The sequence below is a fragment of the Oncorhynchus masou genome, chromosome 20, assembly GCF_036934945.1.
Source record: "Oncorhynchus masou masou isolate Uvic2021 chromosome 20, UVic_Omas_1.1, whole genome shotgun sequence".
Lineage (NCBI taxonomy): Eukaryota > Metazoa > Chordata > Actinopteri > Salmoniformes > Salmonidae > Oncorhynchus > Oncorhynchus masou.
The window spans coordinates 30,900,914-30,921,370 of record NC_088231.1 but is presented as its reverse complement, the minus strand read 5'-3'; the positions used below and the strand labels follow the sequence as shown (position 1 = coordinate 30,921,370).

Sequence of the window (20,457 nt, the reverse complement as noted above, 5' to 3'; positions counted from 1 at the left end):
TTGGACACTGTGTTAACAACCCTCCAGGCAAGCTTCAATGACATACAACTCTCCTTACGTGGCCTCCAACTGCTCTTAAACGCAAGTAAAACTAAATGTATTCTCTTCAACTGATCGCTGCCCGCACCTGCCCGCCCATCCAGCATCACTACTCTGGACGGCTCTGACTTAGAATACGTGGACAACTACAAATACCTGGGTGTCTGGTTAGACTGTAAACTCTCCTTCCAGACTCACATTAAGCATCTCCAATCCAAAATAAAAACTAGAATCTTCCTATATCGCAACAAAGCATCCTTCACTCATGCTGCCAAACATACCCTCGTAAAACTGACCATCCTACCGATCCTCGACTTCGGTTGATGTCATCTATAAAATAGCCTCCAACACTCTACTCAGCAAACTGGATGCAGTCTATTACAGTGACATCCGTTTTGTCACCAAAGTCCCATATACTACTCACCACTGCGACCTGTACGCTCTCATTGGTTGGTCCTCGCTTCATACTCGTCGTCAAACCCACTCGTAGCACGTGCTCCAGCAGGTATATCTCACTGGTCACCCCCAAAGCCAATTCCTCCTTTGGTTGTCTTTCCTTCCAGTTCTCTGCTGCCCATGACTGGAACGAATTGCAAAAATCTCTGAAGCTGGAGACTCACATCTCCCTCACTAGCTTTAAGCACCAGCTGTCAGAGCATTTTACAGATCACTGCACCTGTACTTAGCCTATCTGTAAACAGCCCATCTATCCACCTACCTCATCCCCTTACGGGTATTAATTTATTTATTTTGCTCCTTTGCACCCCAGTATCTCTACCTGCACATTCATCTTCTGCCGATCTACCATTCCAGTGTTTAATTGCTATATTGTAATTACTTCGCCACCATGGCCTATTTATTTCCTTAACTTACCTCATTTGCACTCACTGTATATAGACTTTTTGTTTTCTTTTGTTCTACTGTATTATTGACTGTATGTTTTGTTTATTCCATGTGTAACTCTGTGTTGTGGTATGTGTCGAATTGCTATGCTTTATCTTGGCCAGGTCACAGTTGTAAATGAGAACTTGTTCTCAACTAGCCTACCTGGTTAAATAAAGGTGAAATAAAATAAACATTTTTTTTTAAATGCGACCAAGCTTTAACTTCCTGACTGATGTCTTGAGATGTTGCTATATAATTTTCCTACCTCATGATGCCATCTATTTTGTGAAGTGCACCAGTCCCTCCTGCAGCAAAGCACCCCTACAACATGATGCTGGCACCCCCGTGCTTCACGGTTGGGATGGTGATCTTCGGCTTGTAAGTCTCCTCCTATTTCCTCCAAACATAACAATGGTCATTATGGCCAAACAGTTCTATTTTTGATTCATCAGACCAGAGGACATTTCTCAAAAAGTACGATCTTCGTCCCCATGTGCAGTTGCAAACCGTAGTCTGTCTTTTTTATGGCGGTTTTGGAGCAGTGGCTTCTTCCTTGCCGAGCGGCCTTTCTGGTTATGTTGATATAGGACTTGTTTTACTGTGGATATAGATACTTTTGTACCTGTTTCCTCCAGCATCTTCACAAGGTCCTTTGCTGTTGTTCTGGGATTGATTTGCACTTTTTGCACCAAAGTATCTTCATCTCTAGGAGACAGAACGCGTGCGTCTCCTTCCTGAGCGGTATGACGGCTGCGTGGTCCCATGGTGCTTATACTTGCGTACTATTGTTTGTACAGATGAACGTGGTACCTTCAGGCGTTTGGAAATTGCTCCCAAGGATGAACCAGACTTGTCAAGGTCTACAATTTATTTTCTGAGGTCTTGGTTGATTTCTTTTGATTGTCCCATGATGTCAAGCAAAGAGGCACTGAGTTTGAAGGCCTTTAAATACATCCACAGGTACACCTCCAATTGACTCAAATTATGTCAATTAGCCTATCGGAAGCTTCTAAAGGCATGAAATCATTTTCTGGACTTTTCCATGCTGTTTCAAGGCAGAGTAAACTTAGTGTATGTAAACTTCTGACCCACTGGAATTGTGATACAGTGAATTATAAGTGAAATAATCTGTCTGTAAACAATTGTTGGAAAAATGACTTGTGTCATGCACAAAGTAGATGTCCAAACCGACTTGCCAAAACTATAGTTTGTTAACAAGAAATGTGTGGAGTGGTTGAAAATGGAGTTTTAATGACTCCAAACTAAGTGAATGTAAACTTCTGACTTCAACTGTAGGTAGCACACAGGAGGACATTTATCTCTGTTGGGATCATTTCCTTTTTAATTTAGAGCTGTTTAGATCCTGTTTTGACTAATTTAATAGAGTGGGTTAGGTCTGCTCAATACTAAATTATTATACCCCCTGAGTCTCTTCCCTGTTTCACACCTGGTAGTGTGGTGGATGGGACTACCAGCTCTCTGTAACCTAGAGGACAACCAGTGGGTCCATCTCCTCTATATCACCCACCTGGTAGTGTGGTGGATGGGACTACCAGCTCTCTGTAACCTAGAGGACAACCAGTGGGTCCATCTCCTCTATACCACCCACCTGGTAGTGTGGTGGATGGGACTACCAGCTCTCTGTAACCTAGAGGACAACCAGTGGGTCCATCTCCTCTATACCACCCACCTGGTAGTGTGGTGGATGGGACTACCAGCTCTCTGTAACCTAGAGGGCAACCAGTGGGTCCATCTCCTCTATACCACCCACCTGGTAGTGTGGTGGATGGGACTACCAGCTCTCTGTAACCTAGAGGACAACCAGTTGGTCCATCTCCTCTATACCACCCACCTGGTAGTGTGGTGGATGGGACTACCAGCTCTCTGTAACCTAGAGGACAACCAGTGGGTCCATCTCCTCTATACCACCCACCTGGTAGTGTGGTGGATGGGACTACCAGCTCTCTGTAACCTAGAGGGCAACCAGTGGGTCCATCTCCTCTATACCACCCACCTGGTAGTGTGGTGGATGGGACTACCAGCTCTCTGTAACCTAGAGGACAACCAGTGGGTCCATCTCCTCTATACCACCCACCTGGTAGTGTGGTGGATGGGACTACCAGCTCTCTGTAACCTAGAGGACAACCAGTGGGTCCATCTCCTCTATACCACCCACCTGGTAGTGTGGTGGATGGGACTACCAGCTCTCTGTAACCTAGAGGGCAACCAGTGGGTCCATCTCCTCTATACCACCCACCTGGTAGTGTGGTGGATGGGACTACCAGCTCTCTGTAACCTAGAGGACAACCAGTGGGTCCATCTCCTCTATACCACCCACCTGGTAGTGTGGTGGATGGGACTACCAGCTCTCTGTAACCTAGAGGGCAACCAGTGGGTCCATCTCCTCTATACCACCCACCTGGTAGTGTGGTGGATGGGACTACCAGCTCTCTGTAACCTAGAGGACAACCAGTGGGTCCATCTCCTCTATACCACCCACCTGGTAGTGTGGTGGATGGGACTACCAGCTCTCTGTAACCTAGAGGACAACCAGTGGGTCCATCTCCCTATACCACCACCCACCTGGTAGTGTGGTGGATGGGACTACCAGCTCTCTGTAACCTAGAGGTCAACCAGTGGGTCCATCTCCTCTATACCACCCACCTGGTAGTGTGGTGGATGGGACTACCAGCTCGCTGTAACCTAGAGGACAACCAGTGGGTCCATCTCCTCTATACCACCCACCTGGTAGTGTGGTGGATGGGACTACCAGCTCTCTGTAACCGAGAGGACAACCAGTGGGTCCATCTCCTCTATACCACCCACCTGGTAGTGTGGTGGATGGGACTACCAGCTCTCTGTAACCTAGAGGGCAACCAGTGGGTCCGTCTCCTCTATACCACCCACCTGGTAGAGTGGTGGATGGGACTACCAGCTCTCTGTAACCTAGAGGACAACCAGTGGGTCCATCTCCTCTATACCACCCACCTGGTAGTGTGGTGGATGGGACTAACAGCTCTCTGTAACCTAGAGGACAACCAGTGGGTCCATCTCCTCTATACCACCCACCTGGTAGTGTGGTGGATGGGACTAACAGCTCTCTGTAACCAAGAGGACAACCAGTGGGTCCATCTCCTCTATACCACCCACCTGGTAGTGTGGTGGATGGGACTACCAGCTCTCTGTAACCTAGAGGTCAACCAGTGGGTCCATCTCCTCTATACCACCCACCTGGTAGTGTGGTGGATGGGACTACCAGCTCTCTGTAACCTAGAGGACAACCAGTGGGTCCATCTCCTCTATACCACCCACCTGGTAGTGTGGTGGATGGGACTACCAGCTCTCTGTAACCGAGAGGACAACAAGTGGGTCCATCTCCTCTATACCACCCACCTGGTAGTGTGGTGGATGGGACTACCAGCTCTCTGTAACCTAGAGGACAACCAGTGGGTCCGTCTCCTCTATACCACCCACCTGGTAGTGTGGTGGATGGGACTACCAGCTCTCTGTAACCTAGAGGACAACCAATGGGTCTGTCTCCTCTATACCACCCACCTGGTAGTGTGGTGGATGGGACTACCAGCTCTCTGTAACCTAGAGGGTAACCAGTGGGTCCATCTCCTCTATACCACCCACCTGGTAGTGTGGTGGATGGGACTACCAGCTCTCTGTAACCTAGAGGACAACCAGTGGGTCTGTCTCCTCTATACCACCCACCTGGTAGTGTGGTGGATGGGACTACCAGCTCTCTGTAACCTAGAGGACAGCCAGTGGGTCCGTCTCCTCTATACCACCCACCTGGTAGTGTGGTGGATGGGACTACCAGCTCTCTGTAACCTAGAGGACAACCAGTGGGTCCATCTCCTCTATACCACCCACCTGGTAGTGTGGTGGATGGGACTACCAGCTCTCTGTAACCTAGAGGGCATCCAGTGGGTCTGTCTCCTCTATACCACCCACCTGGTAGTGTGGTGGATGGGACGACCAGCTCTCTGTAACCTAGAGGACAACCAGTGGGTCCATCTCCTCTATACCACCCACCTGGTAGTGTGGTGGATGGGACTACCAGCTCTCTGTAACCTAGAGGACAACCAGTGGGTCCATCTCCTCTATACCACCCACCTGGTAGTGTGGTGGATGGGACTACCAGCTCTCTGTAACCTAGAGGACAACCAGTGGGTCCATCTCCTCTATACCACCCACCTGGTAGTGTGGTGGATGGGACTACCAGCTCTCTGTAACCGAGAGGACAACCAGTGGGTCCAACTCCTCTATACCACCCACCTGGTAGTGTGGTGGATGGGACTACCAGCTCTCTGTAACCTAGAGGACAACCAGTGGGTCCATCTCCTCTATACCACCCACCTGGTAGTGTGGTGGATGGGACTACCAGCTCTCTGTAACCTAGAGGACAACCAGTGGGTCCATCTCCTCTATACCACCCACCTGGTAGTGTGGTGGATGGGACTACCAGCACTCTGTAACCTAGAGGACAACCAGTGGGTCCATCTCCTCTATACCACCCACCTGGTAGTGTGGTGGATGGGACTACCAGCTCTCTGTAACCTAGAGGGCAACCAGTGGGTCCATCTCCTCTATACCACCCACCTGGTAGTGTGGTGGATGGGACTACCAGCTCTCTGTAACCTAGAGGACAACCAATGGGTCCATCTCCTCTATACCACCCACCTGGTAGTGTGGTGGATGGGACTACCAGCTCTCTGTAACCTAGAGGTCAACCAGTGGGTCCATCTCCTCTATACCACCCACCTGGTTGTGTGGTGGATGGGACTACCAGCTCTCTGTAACCTAGAGGTCAACCAGTGGGTCCATCTCCTCTATACCACCCACCTGGTAGTGTGGTGGATGGGACTACCAGCTCTCTGTAACCTAGAGGATAACCAGTGGGTCCATCTCCTCTATACCACCCACCTGGTAGTGTGGTGGATGGGACTACCAGCTCTCTGTAACCTAGAGGGTAACCAGTGGGTCCATCTCCTCTATACCACCCACCTGGTAGTGTGGTGGATGGGACTACCAGCTCTCTGTAACCTAGAGGTCAACCAGTGGGTCAATCTCCTCTATACCACCCACCTGGTAGTGTGGTGGATGGGACTACCAGCTCTCTGTAACCTAGAGGACAACCAGTGGGTCCATCTCCTCTATACCACCCACCTGGTAGTGTGGTGGATGGGACTACCAGCTCTCTGTAACCTAGAGGACAACCAGTGGGTTCGGTCTGCTCTATACCACCCACCTGGTAGTGTGGTGGATGGGACTACCAGCTCTCTGTAACCTAGAGGACAACCAGTGGGTCCATCTCCTCTATACCACCCACCTGGTAGTGTGGTGGATGGGACTACCAGCTCTCTGTAACCTAGAGGGTAACCAGTGGGTCCATCTCCTCTATACCACCCACCTGGTAGTGTGGTGGATGGGACTACCAGCTCTCTGTAACCTAGAGGACAACCAGTGGGTCCATCTCCTCTATACCACCCACCTGGTAGTGTGGTGGATGGGACTACCAGCTCTCTGTAACCTAGAGGGCAACCAGTGGGTCCATCTCCTCTATACCACCCACCTGGTAGTGTGGTGGATGGGACTACCAGCTCTCTGTAACCTAGAGGACAACCAGTGGGTCCGTCTCCTCTATACCACCCACCTGGTAGTGTGGTGGATGGGACTACCAGCTCTCTGTAACCTAGAGGACAACCAATGGGTCTGTCTCCTCTATACCACCCACCTGGTAGTGTGGTGGATGGGACTACCAGCTCTCTGTAACCTAGAGGGTAACCAGTGGGTCCATCTCCTCTATACCACCCACCTGGTAGTGTGGTGGATGGGACTACCAGCTCTCTGTAACCTAGAGGACAACCAGTGGGTCTGTCTCCTCTATACCACCCACCTGGTAGTGTGGTGGATGGGACTACCAGCTCTCTGTAACCTAGAGGACAACCAGTGGGTCCGTCTCCTCTATACCACCCACCTGGTAGTGTGGTGGATGGGACTACCAGCTCTCTGTAACCTAGAGGACAACCAGTGGGTCCATCTCCTCTATACCACCCACCTGGTAGTGTGGTGGATGGGACTACCAGCTCTCTGTAACCTAGAGGGCAACCAGTGGGTCTGTCTCCTCTATACCACCCACCTGGTAGTGTGGTGGATGGGACGACCAGCTCTCTGTAACCTAGAGGACAACCAGTGGGTCCATCTCCTCTATACCACCCACCTGGTAGTGTGGTGGATGGGACTACCAGCTCTCTGTAACCTAGAGGACAACCAGTGGGTCCATCTCCTCTATACCACCCACCTGGTAGTGTGGTGGATGGGACTACCAGCTCTCTGTAACCTAGAGGACAACCAGTGGGTCCATCTCCTCTATACCACCCACCTGGTAGTGTGGTGGATGGGACTACCAGCTCTCTGTAACCGAGAGGACAACCAGTGGGTCCAACTCCTCTATACCACCCACCTGGTAGTGTGGTGGATGGGACTACCAGCTCTCTGTAACCTAGAGGGCAACCAGTGGGTCCATCTCCTCTATACCACCCACCTGGTAGTGTGGTGGATGGGACTACCAGCTCTCTGTAACCTAGAGGACAACCAGTGGGTCCATCTCCTCTATACCACCCACCTGGTAGTGTGGTGGATGGGACTACCAGCACTCTGTAACCTAGAGGACAACCAGTGGGTCCATCTCCTCTATACCACCCACCTGGTAGTGTGGTGGATGGGACTACCAGCTCTCTGTAACCTAGAGGGCAACCAGTGGGTCCATCTCCTCTATACCACCCACCTGGTAGTGTGGTGGATGGGACTACCAGCTCTCTGTAACCTAGAGGACAACCAATGGGTCCATCTCCTCTATACCACCCACCTGGTAGTGTGGTGGATGGGACTACCAGCTCTCTGTAACCTAGAGGTCAACCAGTGGGTCCATCTCCTCTATACCACCCACCTGGTTGTGTGGTGGATGGGACTACCAGCTCTCTGTAACCTAGAGGTCAACCAGTGGGTCCATCTCCTCTATACCACCCACCTGGTAGTGTGGTGGATGGGACTACCAGCTCTCTGTAACCTAGAGGATAACCAGTGGGTCCATCTCCTCTATACCACCCACCTGGTAGTGTGGTGGATGGGACTACCAGCTCTCTGTAACCTAGAGGGTAACCAGTGGGTCCATCTCCTCTATACCACCCACCTGGTAGTGTGGTGGATGGGACTACCAGCTCTCTGTAACCTAGAGGTCAACCAGTGGGTCAATCTCCTCTATACCACCCACCTGGTAGTGTGGTGGATGGGACTACCAGCTCTCTGTAACCTAGAGGACAACCAGTGGGTCCATCTCCTCTATACCACCCACCTGGTAGTGTGGTGGATGGGACTACCAGCTCTCTGTAACCTAGAGGACAACCAGTGGGTTCGGTCTGCTCTATACCACCCACCTGGTAATGTGGTGGATGGGACTACCAGCTCTCTGTTACCAGGGCAACCAGTGGGTCCGTCTCCTCTATACCACCCACCTGGTAGTGTGGTGGATGGGACTACCAGCTCTCTGTAACTTAGAGGACAACCAGTGGGTTCGTCTCCTCTATACCACCCACCTGGTAGTGTGGTGGATGGGACTACCAGCTCTCTGTAACCTAGAGGGTAACCAGTGGGTCCGTCTCCTCTATACCACCCACCTGGTAGTGTGGTGGATGGGACTACCAGCTCTCTGTAACCTAGAGGTCAACCAGTGGGTCCATCTCCTCTATACCACCCACCTGGTAGTGTGGTGGATGGGACTACCAGCTCTCTGTAACCTAGAGGGTAACCAGTGGGTCCATCTCCTCTATACCACCCACCTGGTAGTGTGGTGGATGGGACTACCAGCTCTCTGTAACCTAGAGGACAACCAGTGGGTCCATCTCCTCTATACCACCCACCTGGTAGTTTGGTGGATGGGACTACCAGCTCTCTGTAACCTAGAGGACAACCAGTGGGTCCATCTCCTCTATACCACCCACCTGGTAGTTTGGTGGATGGGACTACCAGCTCTCTGTAACCTAGAGGACAACCAGTGGGTCCATCTCCTCTATACCACCCACCTGGTAGTTTGGTGGATGGGACTACCAGCTCTCTGTAACCTAGAGGACAACCAGTGGGTCCATCTCCTCTATACCACCCACCTGGTAGTTTGGTGGATGGGACTACCAGCTCTCTGTAACCTAGAGGACAACCAGTGGGTTCCTCTCCTCTATACCACCCACCTGGTAGTGTGGTGGATGGGACTACCAGCTCTCTGTAACCTAGAAGACAACCAGTGGGTCCGTCTCCTCTATACCACCCACCTGGTAGTTTGGTGGATGGGACTACCAGCTCTCTGTAACCTAGAGGACAACCAGTGGGTTCCTCTCCTCTATACCACCCACCTGGTAGTTTGGTGGATGGGACTACCAGCTCTCTGTAACCTAGAAGACAACCAGTGGGTCCGTCACCTCTATACCACCCACCTGGTAGTTTGGTGGATGGGACTACCAGCTCTCTGTAACCTAGAAGACAACCAGTGGGTCCGTCTCCTCTATACCACCCACCTGGTAGTTTGGTGGATGGGACTACCAGCTCTCTGTAACCTAGAAGACAACCAGTGGGTCCCATCTCCTCTATACCACCCACCTGGTAGTGTGGTGGATGGGACTACCAGCTCTCTGTAACCTAGAGGGCAACCAGTGGGTCCATCTCGTCTATACCACCCACCTGGTAGTGTGGTGGATGGGACTACCAGCTCTCTGTAACCTAGAGGGCAACCAGTGGGTCCATCTCCTCTATACCACCCACCTGGTAGTGTGGTGGATGGGACTACCAGCTCTCTGTAACCTAGAGGATAACCAGTGGGTCTGTCTCCTCTATACCACCCACCTGGTAGTGTGGTGGATGGGACTACCAGCTCTCTGTAACCTAGAGGGCAACCAGTGGGTCTGTCTCCTCTATACCACCCACCTGGTAGTGTGGTGGATGGGACTACCAGCTCTCTGTAACCTAGAGGACAACCAGTGGGTCTGTCTCCTCTATACCACCCACCTGGTAATGTGGTGGATGGGACTACCAGCTCTCTGTTACCAGGGCAACCAGTGGGTCCATCTCCTCTATACCACCCACCTGGTAGTGTGGTGGATGGGACTTCCAGCTCTCTGTAACTTAGAGGACAACCAGTGGGTTCGTCTCCTCTATACCACCCACCTGGTAGTGTGGTGGATGGGACTACCAGCTCTCTGTAACCTAGAGGGTAACCAGTGGGTCCGTCTCCTCTATACCACCCACCTGGTAGTGTGGTGGATGGGACTACCAGCTCTCTGTAACCTAGAGGTCAACCAGTGGGTCCATCTCCTCTATACCACCCACCTGGTAGTGTGGTGGATGGGACTACCAGCTCTCTGTAACCTAGAGGGTAACCAGTGGGTCCATCTCCTCTATACCACCCACCTGGTAGTGTGGTGGATGGGACTACCAGCTCTCTGTAACCTAGAGGACAACCAGTTGGTCCGTCTCCTCTATACCACCCACCTGGTAGTGTGGTGGATGGGACTACCAGCTCTCTGTAACCTAGAGGACAACCAGTGGGTCCATCTCCTCTATACCACCCACCTGGTAGTTTGGTGGATGGGACTACCAGCTCTCTGTAACCTAGAGGACAACCAGTGGGTCCATCTCCTCTATACCACCCACCTGGTAGTTTGGTGGATGGGACTACCAGCTCTCTGTAACCTAGAGGACAACCAGTGGGTCCATCTCCTCTATACCACCCACCTGGTAGTTTGGTGGATGGGACTACCAGCTCTCTGTAACCTAGAGGACAACCAGTGGGTCCATCTCCTCTATACCACCCACCTGGTAGTTTGGTGGATGGGACTACCAGCTCTCTGTAACCTAGAGGACAACCAGTGGGTTCCTCTCCTCTATACCACCCACCTGGTAGTGTGGTGGATGGGACTACCAGCTCTCTGTAACCTAGAAGACAACCAGTGGGTCCGTCTCCTCTATACCACCCACCTGGTAGTTTGGTGGATGGGACTACCAGCTCTCTGTAACCTAGAGGACAACCAGTGGGTTCCTCTCCTCTATACCACCCACCTGGTAGTTTGGTGGATGGGACTACCAGCTCTCTGTAACCTAGAAGACAACCAGTGGGTCCGTCTCCTCTATACCACCCACCTGGTAGTTTGGTGGATGGGACTACCAGCTCTCTGTAACCTAGAGGGTAACCAGTGGGTCCATCTCCTCTATACCACCCACCTGGTAGTTTGGTGGATGGGACTACCAGTTCTCTGTAACCTAGAGGACAACCAGTGGGTCCATCTCCTCTATACCACCCACCTGGTAGTTTGGTGGATGGGACTACCAGCTCTCTGTAACCTAGAGGACAACCAGTGGGTCCATCTCCTCTATACCACCCACCTGGTAGTGTGGTGGATGGGACGACCAGCTCTCTGTAACCTAGAGGACAACCAGTGGGTCCATCTCCTCTATACCACCCACCTGGTAGTGTGGTGGATGGGACTACCAGCTCTCTGTAACCTAGAGGACAACCAGTGGGTCCATCTCCTCTATACCACCCACCTGGTAGTGTGGTGGATGGGACTACCAGCTCTCTGTAACCTAGAGGTCAACCAGTGGGTCCATCTCCTCTATACCACCCACCTGGTAGTGTGGTGGATGGGACTACCAGCTCTCTGTAACCTAGAGGACAACCAGTGGGTCCATCTCCTCTATACCACCCACCTGGTAGTGTGGTGGATGGGACTACCAGCTCTCTGTAACCTAGAGGACAACCAGTGGGTCCATCTCCTCTATACCACCCACCTGGTAGTGTGGTGGATGGGACTACCAGCTCTCTGTAACCTAGAGGACAACCAGTGGGTCCATCTCCTCTATACCACCCACCTGGTAGTGTGGTGGATGGGACGACCAGCTCTCTGTAACCTAGAGGACAACCAGTGGGTCCATCTCCTCTATACCACCCACCTGGTAGTGTGGTGGATGGGACGACCAGCTCTCTGTAACCTAGAGGACAACCAGTGGGTCCATCTCCTCTATACCAGGTTTCTTGTAGGATGACAATGTCTGTATTACTGATTTCTTTGGTGATGTCCAGGTTCCTGCTCATTAGGCCAAAGACAGATGACCTCAGATCTGGTATATTCCAGGATCAGATCTCTCTCTCCACCTGTCTCTCTCAATCTGTCTCTCTTTCTGTCTCTCTCTTCTTAATTCTCAAGTTATTTATGACTGGTAAGGCTGCCTCTCTTTCGTGTGTCTGTGTGTGTGTGACATTGGTGTCCAAGGAAACATAACAGCAGTAGCCTTTCAGGTTAGTTTGTCTCCTTGAGGCCCCGCCCCCTGCATGGCACAGTGGCCACATAGAAATGTGTGTTCTAGAACAGAGATACCTCTGACGTGTGTTCTAGAACAGATATACCTCTGGCGTGTGTGTGTGTGTGTGTGTTTGTGTGTGTGTGTGTGTGTGTGTTTGTGTGTGTGTGTGTGTGTGTGTTTGTGTGTGTGTGTGTGTGTGTGTGTGTGTGTTTTTCTAAGGTACCGCATCGCAGTGTTGAGGCGTCACTACAGATCCAGGTTCTGGATTAACTGGGTTAATAACCTGATGTTGAGTCAGTAGAATAGTGTCTATCGTTGGATGTTGAGTCAGTAGAATAGTGTCTATCGTTGGATGTTGAGTCAGGAGAATAGTGTCTATCGTTGGTAGACTGGGTTAATAATCTGATGTTGAGTCAGGAGAATAGTGTCTATCGTTGGATGTTGAGTCAGTAGAATAGTGTCTATCATTGGATGTTGAGTCAGGAGAATAGTGTCTATCGTTGGATGTTGAGTCAGGAGAATAGTGTCTATCGTTGGATGTTGAGTCAGGAGAATAGTGTCTATCGTTGGATGTTGAGTCAGGAGAATAGTGTCTATCGTTGGATGTTGAGTCAGTAGAATAGTGTCTATCGTTGGTAGACTGGGTTATTAATCTGATGTTGAGTCAGGAGAATAGTTATCGTTGGTAGACTGGGGTTATTAAGCCAGGTTATTAAGCCAGGTTAGCCAGGTTATTTAGAACCTGGCTAGAACCTCTTTAGAACCTTTTTATAACCTGGTTAGAACCTCTATAGAACCGTGATGATGTGTGTTCTCCCCAGGAGGTGACGGGAAAAGGTTTCGGTGAGAAGGACTTCCGGAGCGGCCTGGAGAACGGGATCCTGCTCTGCGAGTGAGTCTGTGACCTCACTTCCGCCTTTGAAATCCCCACAATCCTCTGCTGTTCCACTGTCTCTCATGAAACAAACACACACACACACACACACACACACACTGAGTGTAGTGAAGTATTTGTCTGTGTGTCTCTTCCAGGTTACTCTGTTCCATCAGACCAGGTTTGGTCCAGAAAATCAACAGACTCCCCTCGCCCATCGCTGGACTGGTCAGTACCACTAAATCAAATGGTTTAGAAACACCTTTCCACATCAGCCGATGTCACAAAGTGCTGTACAGAAACCCAGCCTAAAACTCCAAACAGCAAGCAATGCAGATGTAGAGGCACGGTGGCTAGGAAAAACTCCCTAGAAAGGCAGGGACCTAAGAACAAACCTAGAGAGGAACCAGGCTATGAAGAGTGGCCAGTCTTCTGGTACTATACTAATGTTACCTAACCAATAACTAGGCTGTACTGGGTAGAGAGGAACCAGGCTACTGCACCAATACTACACTAATACTACACTAGACTACACTAATACTGCACTAATACTGCACTAATACTACACTAATGCTACACTAGACTACACTAATACTGCACTAATACTGCACTAATACTGCACCAATACTACACTAATGCTACACTAGACTACACTAATACTGCACTAATACTGCACCAATACTACACTAATGCTACACTAGACTACACTAATACTGCACTAATACTGCACTAATACTACACTAATGCTGCACTAATACTGCACCAATACTACACTAATGCTACACTAGACTACACTAATACTGCACTAATACTGCACTAATGCTACACTAATACTACACTAATACTGTACTAATACTACACTAATACTGCACTAATACTGCACTAATACTACACTAATGCTGCACGAATACTGCACCAATACTACACTAATGCTACACTAGACTACACTAATACTGCACTAATACTGCACTAATACTACACTAATGCTGCACTAGACTACACTAATACTACACTAATGCTGCACTAATACTGCACCAATACTACACTAATGCTACACTAGACTACACTAATACTGCACTAATACTGCACTAATACTACACTAATGCTGCACGAATACTGCACCAATACTACACTAATGCTACACTAGACTACACTAATACTGCACTAATACTGCACTAATACTACACTAATGCTACACTAGACTACACTAATACTGCACTAATACTGCACTAATACTACACTAATGCTACACTAGACTACACTAATACTGCACTAATACTGCACTAATACTACACTAATGCTACACTAGACTACACTAATACTGCACTAATACTGCACTAATACTACACTAATGCTACACTAGACTACACTAATACTGCACTAATACTGCACTAATACTACACTAATGCTACACTAGACTACACTAATACTGCACTAATACTGCACTAATACTACACTAATGCTGCACGAATACTGCACCAATACTACACTAATGCTACACTAGACTACACTAATACTGCACTAATACTGTACTAATACTACACTAATGCTACACTAGACTACACTAATACTGCACTAATACTGTACTAATACTACACTAATACTGCACGAATACTGCACCAATACTACACTAATGCTACACTAGACTACACTAATACTGCACTAATACTGTACTAATACTACACTAATGCTACACTAGACTACACTAATACTGCACTAATACTGTACTAATACTACACTAATGCTGCACGAATACTGCACTAATACTACACTAATGCTGCACTAATACTACACTAATGCTACACTAGACTACACTAATGCTGCACGAATACTGCACTAATACTACACTAATACTACACTAATACTACACTAATGCTACACTAGACTACACTAATAATGCACTAATACTGCACTAATACTACACTAATGCTACACTAGACTACACTAATACTACACTAATACTGCACTAATACTACACTAATGCTACACTAGACTACACTAATACTGCACTAATACTGCACTAATACTACACTAATGCTACACTAGACTACACTAATACTGCACTAATACTGCACTAATACTACACTAATGCTACACTAGACTACACTAATACTGCACTAATACTGTACTAATACTACACTAATGCTGCACGAATACTGCACTAATACTACACTAATGCTACACTAGACTACACTAATACTGCACTAATACTGTACTAATACTACACTAATGCTGCACGAATACTGCACTAATACTACACTAATACTGCACTAATACTGCACTAATACTGTACTAATACTACACTAATGCTGCACGAATACTGCACTAATACTACACTAATACTGCACTAATACTGCACTAATACTGCACTAATACCTCGCTAATACTACACTAGTACTGCACTAATACCTCGCTAATACTACACTAGTACTACACTAATACCACACTAATATTACACTAGTACTACACTAATACTACACTAGTACTACACTAATACCACACTAATACTACACTAGTACTACACTAATACCACACTAATACTACACTAGTACTACACTAATACTACACTAGTACTACACTGATACCACACGAATACAACACTACTACTACACTAATACCACACTAATACTACACTAATACTACACTAATGCTACACTAATGCTACACTAATTCTACACCACTACTACACTAATGCTACACTAGACTACACTAATACTGCACTAATACTGTACTAATACTACACTAATGCTGCACGAATACTGCACTAATACTACACTAATACTGCACTAATACTGCACTAATACCTCGCTAATACTACACTAGTACTGCACTAATACCTCGCTAATACTACACTAGTACTACACTAATACCACACTAATATTACACTAGTACTACACTAATACTACACTAGTACTACACGAATACCACACTAATACTACACTAGTACTACACTAATACCACACTAATACTACACTAGTACTACACTAATACTACACTAGTACTACACTGATACCACACGAATACAACACTACTACTACACTAATACCACACTAATACTACACTAGTACTACACTAATACCACACTATTACTACACTAGTACTACACTGATACCACACTAATACAACACTACTACTACACTAATACCACACTAATACCACACTAATACTACACTAATACTACACTAATGCTACACTAATGCTACACTAATACTACACCAATACTGCACTAATACTACACTAATACTATGCTAATGCTGCACTAATACTGCACTAATACTGCACTAATATTGCATTAATACTACACTAATAGTGTTGCCTATGCCCATTGCTGGACTGGTCAGTATTATACTACTATATTACTACAATACTACTTCTATACTGCTACACTACTACTGCAATACTACTAATAAACTAAACCTCTACTCTCTTTCCCTCTTCCTTCCTCCCTCCCTCCCCATTCCTCTCCCTCTTCCCCCCATTCCTCTCCCTCCTCCCCCCATTCCTCTCCCTCTTCCCCCCCATTCCTCTCCCTCCTCCCTCCCTCCCCATTCCTCTCCCTCTTCCCCCCCATTCCTCTCCCTCCTCCCTCCCTCCCCATTCCTCCCCCCATTCCTCTCCCTCCTCCCCCATTCCCTCTCCCTCCTCCCCCCATTCCTCTCCCTCCCCCCATTCCTCTCCCTCCTCCCTCCCCCTCCCTCCCCATTCCTCTCCCCCCATTCCTCTCCCTCCTCTCCCCCATTCCTCTCCCTCCTCTCCCCCATTCCTCTCCCCCCATTCCTCTCCCCCCCCATTACTCTCCCTCCCCCCCCCTCCCATCCCTCTCCCTCCTCTCCCCCATTCCTCTCCCTCCTCCCCCCATTCCTCTCCCTCCTCTCCCCCTCCCTCCCCATTTCTCTCCCTCTTCCCCCCATTCCTCTCCCTCCTCCCCCCATTCCTCTCCCTCCCTCCCATGCCTCTCCCTCCTCCCTCCCATGCCTCTCCCTCCTCCCCCCATTCCTCTCCCTCCCCCCATTCCTCTCCCTCCTCCCTCCCCCTCCCTCCACATTCCTCTCCCTCCTCCCCCCATTCCTCTCCCTCCCCCCATTCGTCTCCCCCCCCCCATTCCTCTCCCTCCCCCCATTCCTCTCCCTCCTCCCCCCATTCCTCTCCCTCCTCCCCCCATTCCTCTCCCTCCTCCCTCCCCCTCCCTCCCCATGCCTCTCCCTCCTCCCCCCATGCCTCTCCCTCCCCCCCCATTCCTCTCCCTCCTCCCTCCATTCCTCTCCCTCCTCCCTCCATTCCTCTCCCTCCCCCCCCATTCCTCTCCCTCCCTCCCCCCCATTCCTCTCCCTCCTCCCCCCATTCCTCTCCCTCCCTCCCTCCCCCTCCCTTCCCATTCCTCTCCCTCCCCCCATTCCTCTCTCTCCCCCCCCCATTCCTCTCCCTCCTCCCCCCCATTCCTCTCCCTCCTCCCCCCCCTCCCTCCCCATGCCTCTCCCTCCTCCCCCCATGCCTCTCCCTCCCCCCCCCATTCCTCTCCCTCCTCCCTCCATTCCTCTCCCTCCTCCCTCCATTCCCTCCCTCCCCCCCCATTCCTCTCCCTCCCCCCCCATTCCTCTCCCTCCCCCCCCATTCCTCTCCCTCCTCCCCCCATTCCTCTCCCTCCTCCCTCCCCCTCCCTTCCCATTCCTCTCCCCCCCATTCCTCTCCCTCCTCCCCCCATTCCTCTCCCTCCCCCCATTCCTCTCCTCCCCCCATTCCTCTCCCTCCCCCCCCATTCCTCTCCCTCCTCCCCCCCATTCCTCTCCCTCCTCCCCCCATTCCTCTCCCTTCTCCCTCCCCCTCCCTCCCCATTCCTCTCCCTCCTCCTCCCCCCCCCTCCCCATTCCTCTCCCTCCTCCCCCCATCCCCAGGACAACCTGTCAGTGTTCCTCAGAGGCTGTGAGGAGTTGGGTCTGAAAGGTTCCCAGCTGTTTAATCCGGGAGACCTTCAGGACACCTCCATACAAGCCAACCTCAGGTTAGAGAGAGAGAAACGTGTGTGCGTGCGTATATATAAATATACACAGTATATAACTAGGCCCCTATCAAGGCCTGAACTGTCCTCCAGAAATCCCTCCTCTCCCTATCAAGGCCTGAACTGTCCTCCAGAAACCCCTCCTCTCCCTATCAAGGCCTGAACTGTCCTCCAGAAACCCCTCCTCTCCCTATCAAGGCCTGAACTGTCCCTCAGAAACCCCTCCTCTCCCTATCAAGGCCTGAACTGTCCTCCAGAAACCCCTCCTCTCCCTATCAAGGCCTGAACTGTCCTCCAGAAACCCTTCCTCTCCCTATCAAGGCCTGAACTGTCCTCCAGAAACCCCTCCTCCCTATCAAGGCCTGAACTGTCCCTCAGAAACCCCTCCTCTCCCTATCAAGGCCTGAACTATCCTCCAGAAACCCCTCCTCTCCCTATCAGGGCCTGAACTGTCCCTCAGAAACCCCTCCTCTCCCTATCAGGGCCTGAACTGTCCTCCAGAAACCCCTCCTCTCCCTATCAAGGCCTGAACTGTCCTCCAGAAACCCTTCCTCTCCCTATCAAGGCCTGAACTATCCTCCAGAAATCCCTCAGAAACCCCTCCTCTTCCTCCCCATGTTGGTTTTTGTGTTCATCGATGTCCTAATTCTTGTTGTTGTCCTTGTTGGGTTGTAAGTCCTCCTATCCCATTCCTTCTGTTTGTTGCCTGGTGATTCAGCAGATGAGTCTTGCAAGAACCAAGTTGATCACTCGCTGTCTCTCCATACTATTTCCACAAAATAAAAGTATCTTCCAATTCCTCAAGATGGGAAGAACAAAACTAAACTTAACTAAACTGTTCACATATACAGTGGCGAGAATTCTGGCTCTCACAGACCTGTTAGTTTTTCTTTAAGAAGCCCCCCTGTTCTCCACTCATTACCTGTATTAACTGCACCTGGGGAGGACAGCTAATGTCAGTCCCACCAAGCCTTCTCAGGAAGGCTACACTTCTCTGTTGAGATACAGACACCCGTCTCTGTCGAGAGCTTTGGTCACATGACCTGGTTCCAGGGCAGCCTGAGCTTTCAGCCAGTCGAAACATACAAGTCAACGTGATTCAAAGACATGATGAAACCACGTGACTGTGGTCAACTCCAACCCAGCTAACAGCCTTCGTCTCAAACACATGGTGAACCCACGTGACTGTGGTCAACTCCAACCCAGCTAACAGCCTTCGTCTCAAACACATGGTGAACCCACGTGACTGTGGTCAACTCCAACCCAGCTAACAGCCTTCGTCTCAAAGACATGGTGAAACCACGTGACTGTGGTCAACTCCAACCCAGCTAACAGCCTTCGTCTCAAAGACATGGTGAACCCACGTGACTGTGGTCAACTCCAACCCAGCTAACAGCCTTCGTCTCAAAGACATGGTGAACCCACGTGACTGTGGTCAACTCCAACCCAGCTAACAGCCTTCGTCTCAAAGACATGATGAACCCACGTGACTGTGGTCAACTCCAACCCAGCTAACAGCCTTCGTCTCAAAGACATGATGAAACCACGTGACTGTGGTCAACTCCAACCCAGCTAACAGCCTTCGTCTCAAAGACATGATGAAACCACGTGACTGTGGTCAACTCCAACCCAGCTAACAGCCTTCGTCTCAAAGACATGATGAAACCATGTGACTGTGGTCAACTCCAACCCAGCTAACAGCCTTCGTCTCAAAGACATGGTGAACCCACGTGACTGTGGTCAACTCCAACCCAGCTAACAGCCTTCGTCTCAAAGACACGATGAACCCACGTGACTGTGGTCAACTCCAACCCAGCTAACAGCCTTCGTCTCAAAAACATGATGAACCCACGTGACTGTGGTCAACTCCAACCCAGCTAACAGCCTTCGTCTCAAAGACATGGTGAACCCACGTGACTGTGGTCAACTCCAACCCAGCTAACAGCCTTCGTCTCAAAGACACGATGAACCCACGTGACTGTGGTCAACTCCAACCCAGCCAACAGCCTTCGTCTCAAAGACATGATGAAACCACGTGACTGTGGTCAACTACAACCCAGCTAACAGCCTTCGTCTCAAAGACATGATGAAACCACGTGACTGTGGTCAACTACAACCCAGCTAACAGCCTTCGTCTCAAAGACACGATGAACCCACGTGACTGTGGTCAACTACAACCCAGCTAACAGCCTTCGTCTCAAAGACATGATGAAACCACGTGACTGTGGTCAACTACAACCCAGCTAACAGCCTTCGTCAACTCGTTCTAGTCATCTTACTTACAACCAGTTAGTGAAGCTAAACACGG

General features: G+C 49.9%; 1 protein-coding gene across 1 annotated transcript in view; it reads left to right on the top strand.

Annotated features, from left to right (window-relative positions):
• LOC135507248 (LIM and calponin homology domains-containing protein 1-like) overlaps positions 1 to 20,457 on the top strand; it is a 114,150-nt gene that overhangs the window by 2,343 nt on the left and 91,350 nt on the right. Inside the window, exons 2-4 of the mRNA XM_064926844.1 lie at positions 13,101 to 13,171; positions 13,312 to 13,381; positions 18,046 to 18,152. Of these exons, the coding sequence (XP_064782916.1) occupies positions 13,101 to 13,171; positions 13,312 to 13,381; positions 18,046 to 18,152 (248 nt within the window). The remainder of the gene's footprint in view (positions 1 to 13,100; positions 13,172 to 13,311; positions 13,382 to 18,045; positions 18,153 to 20,457) is intronic.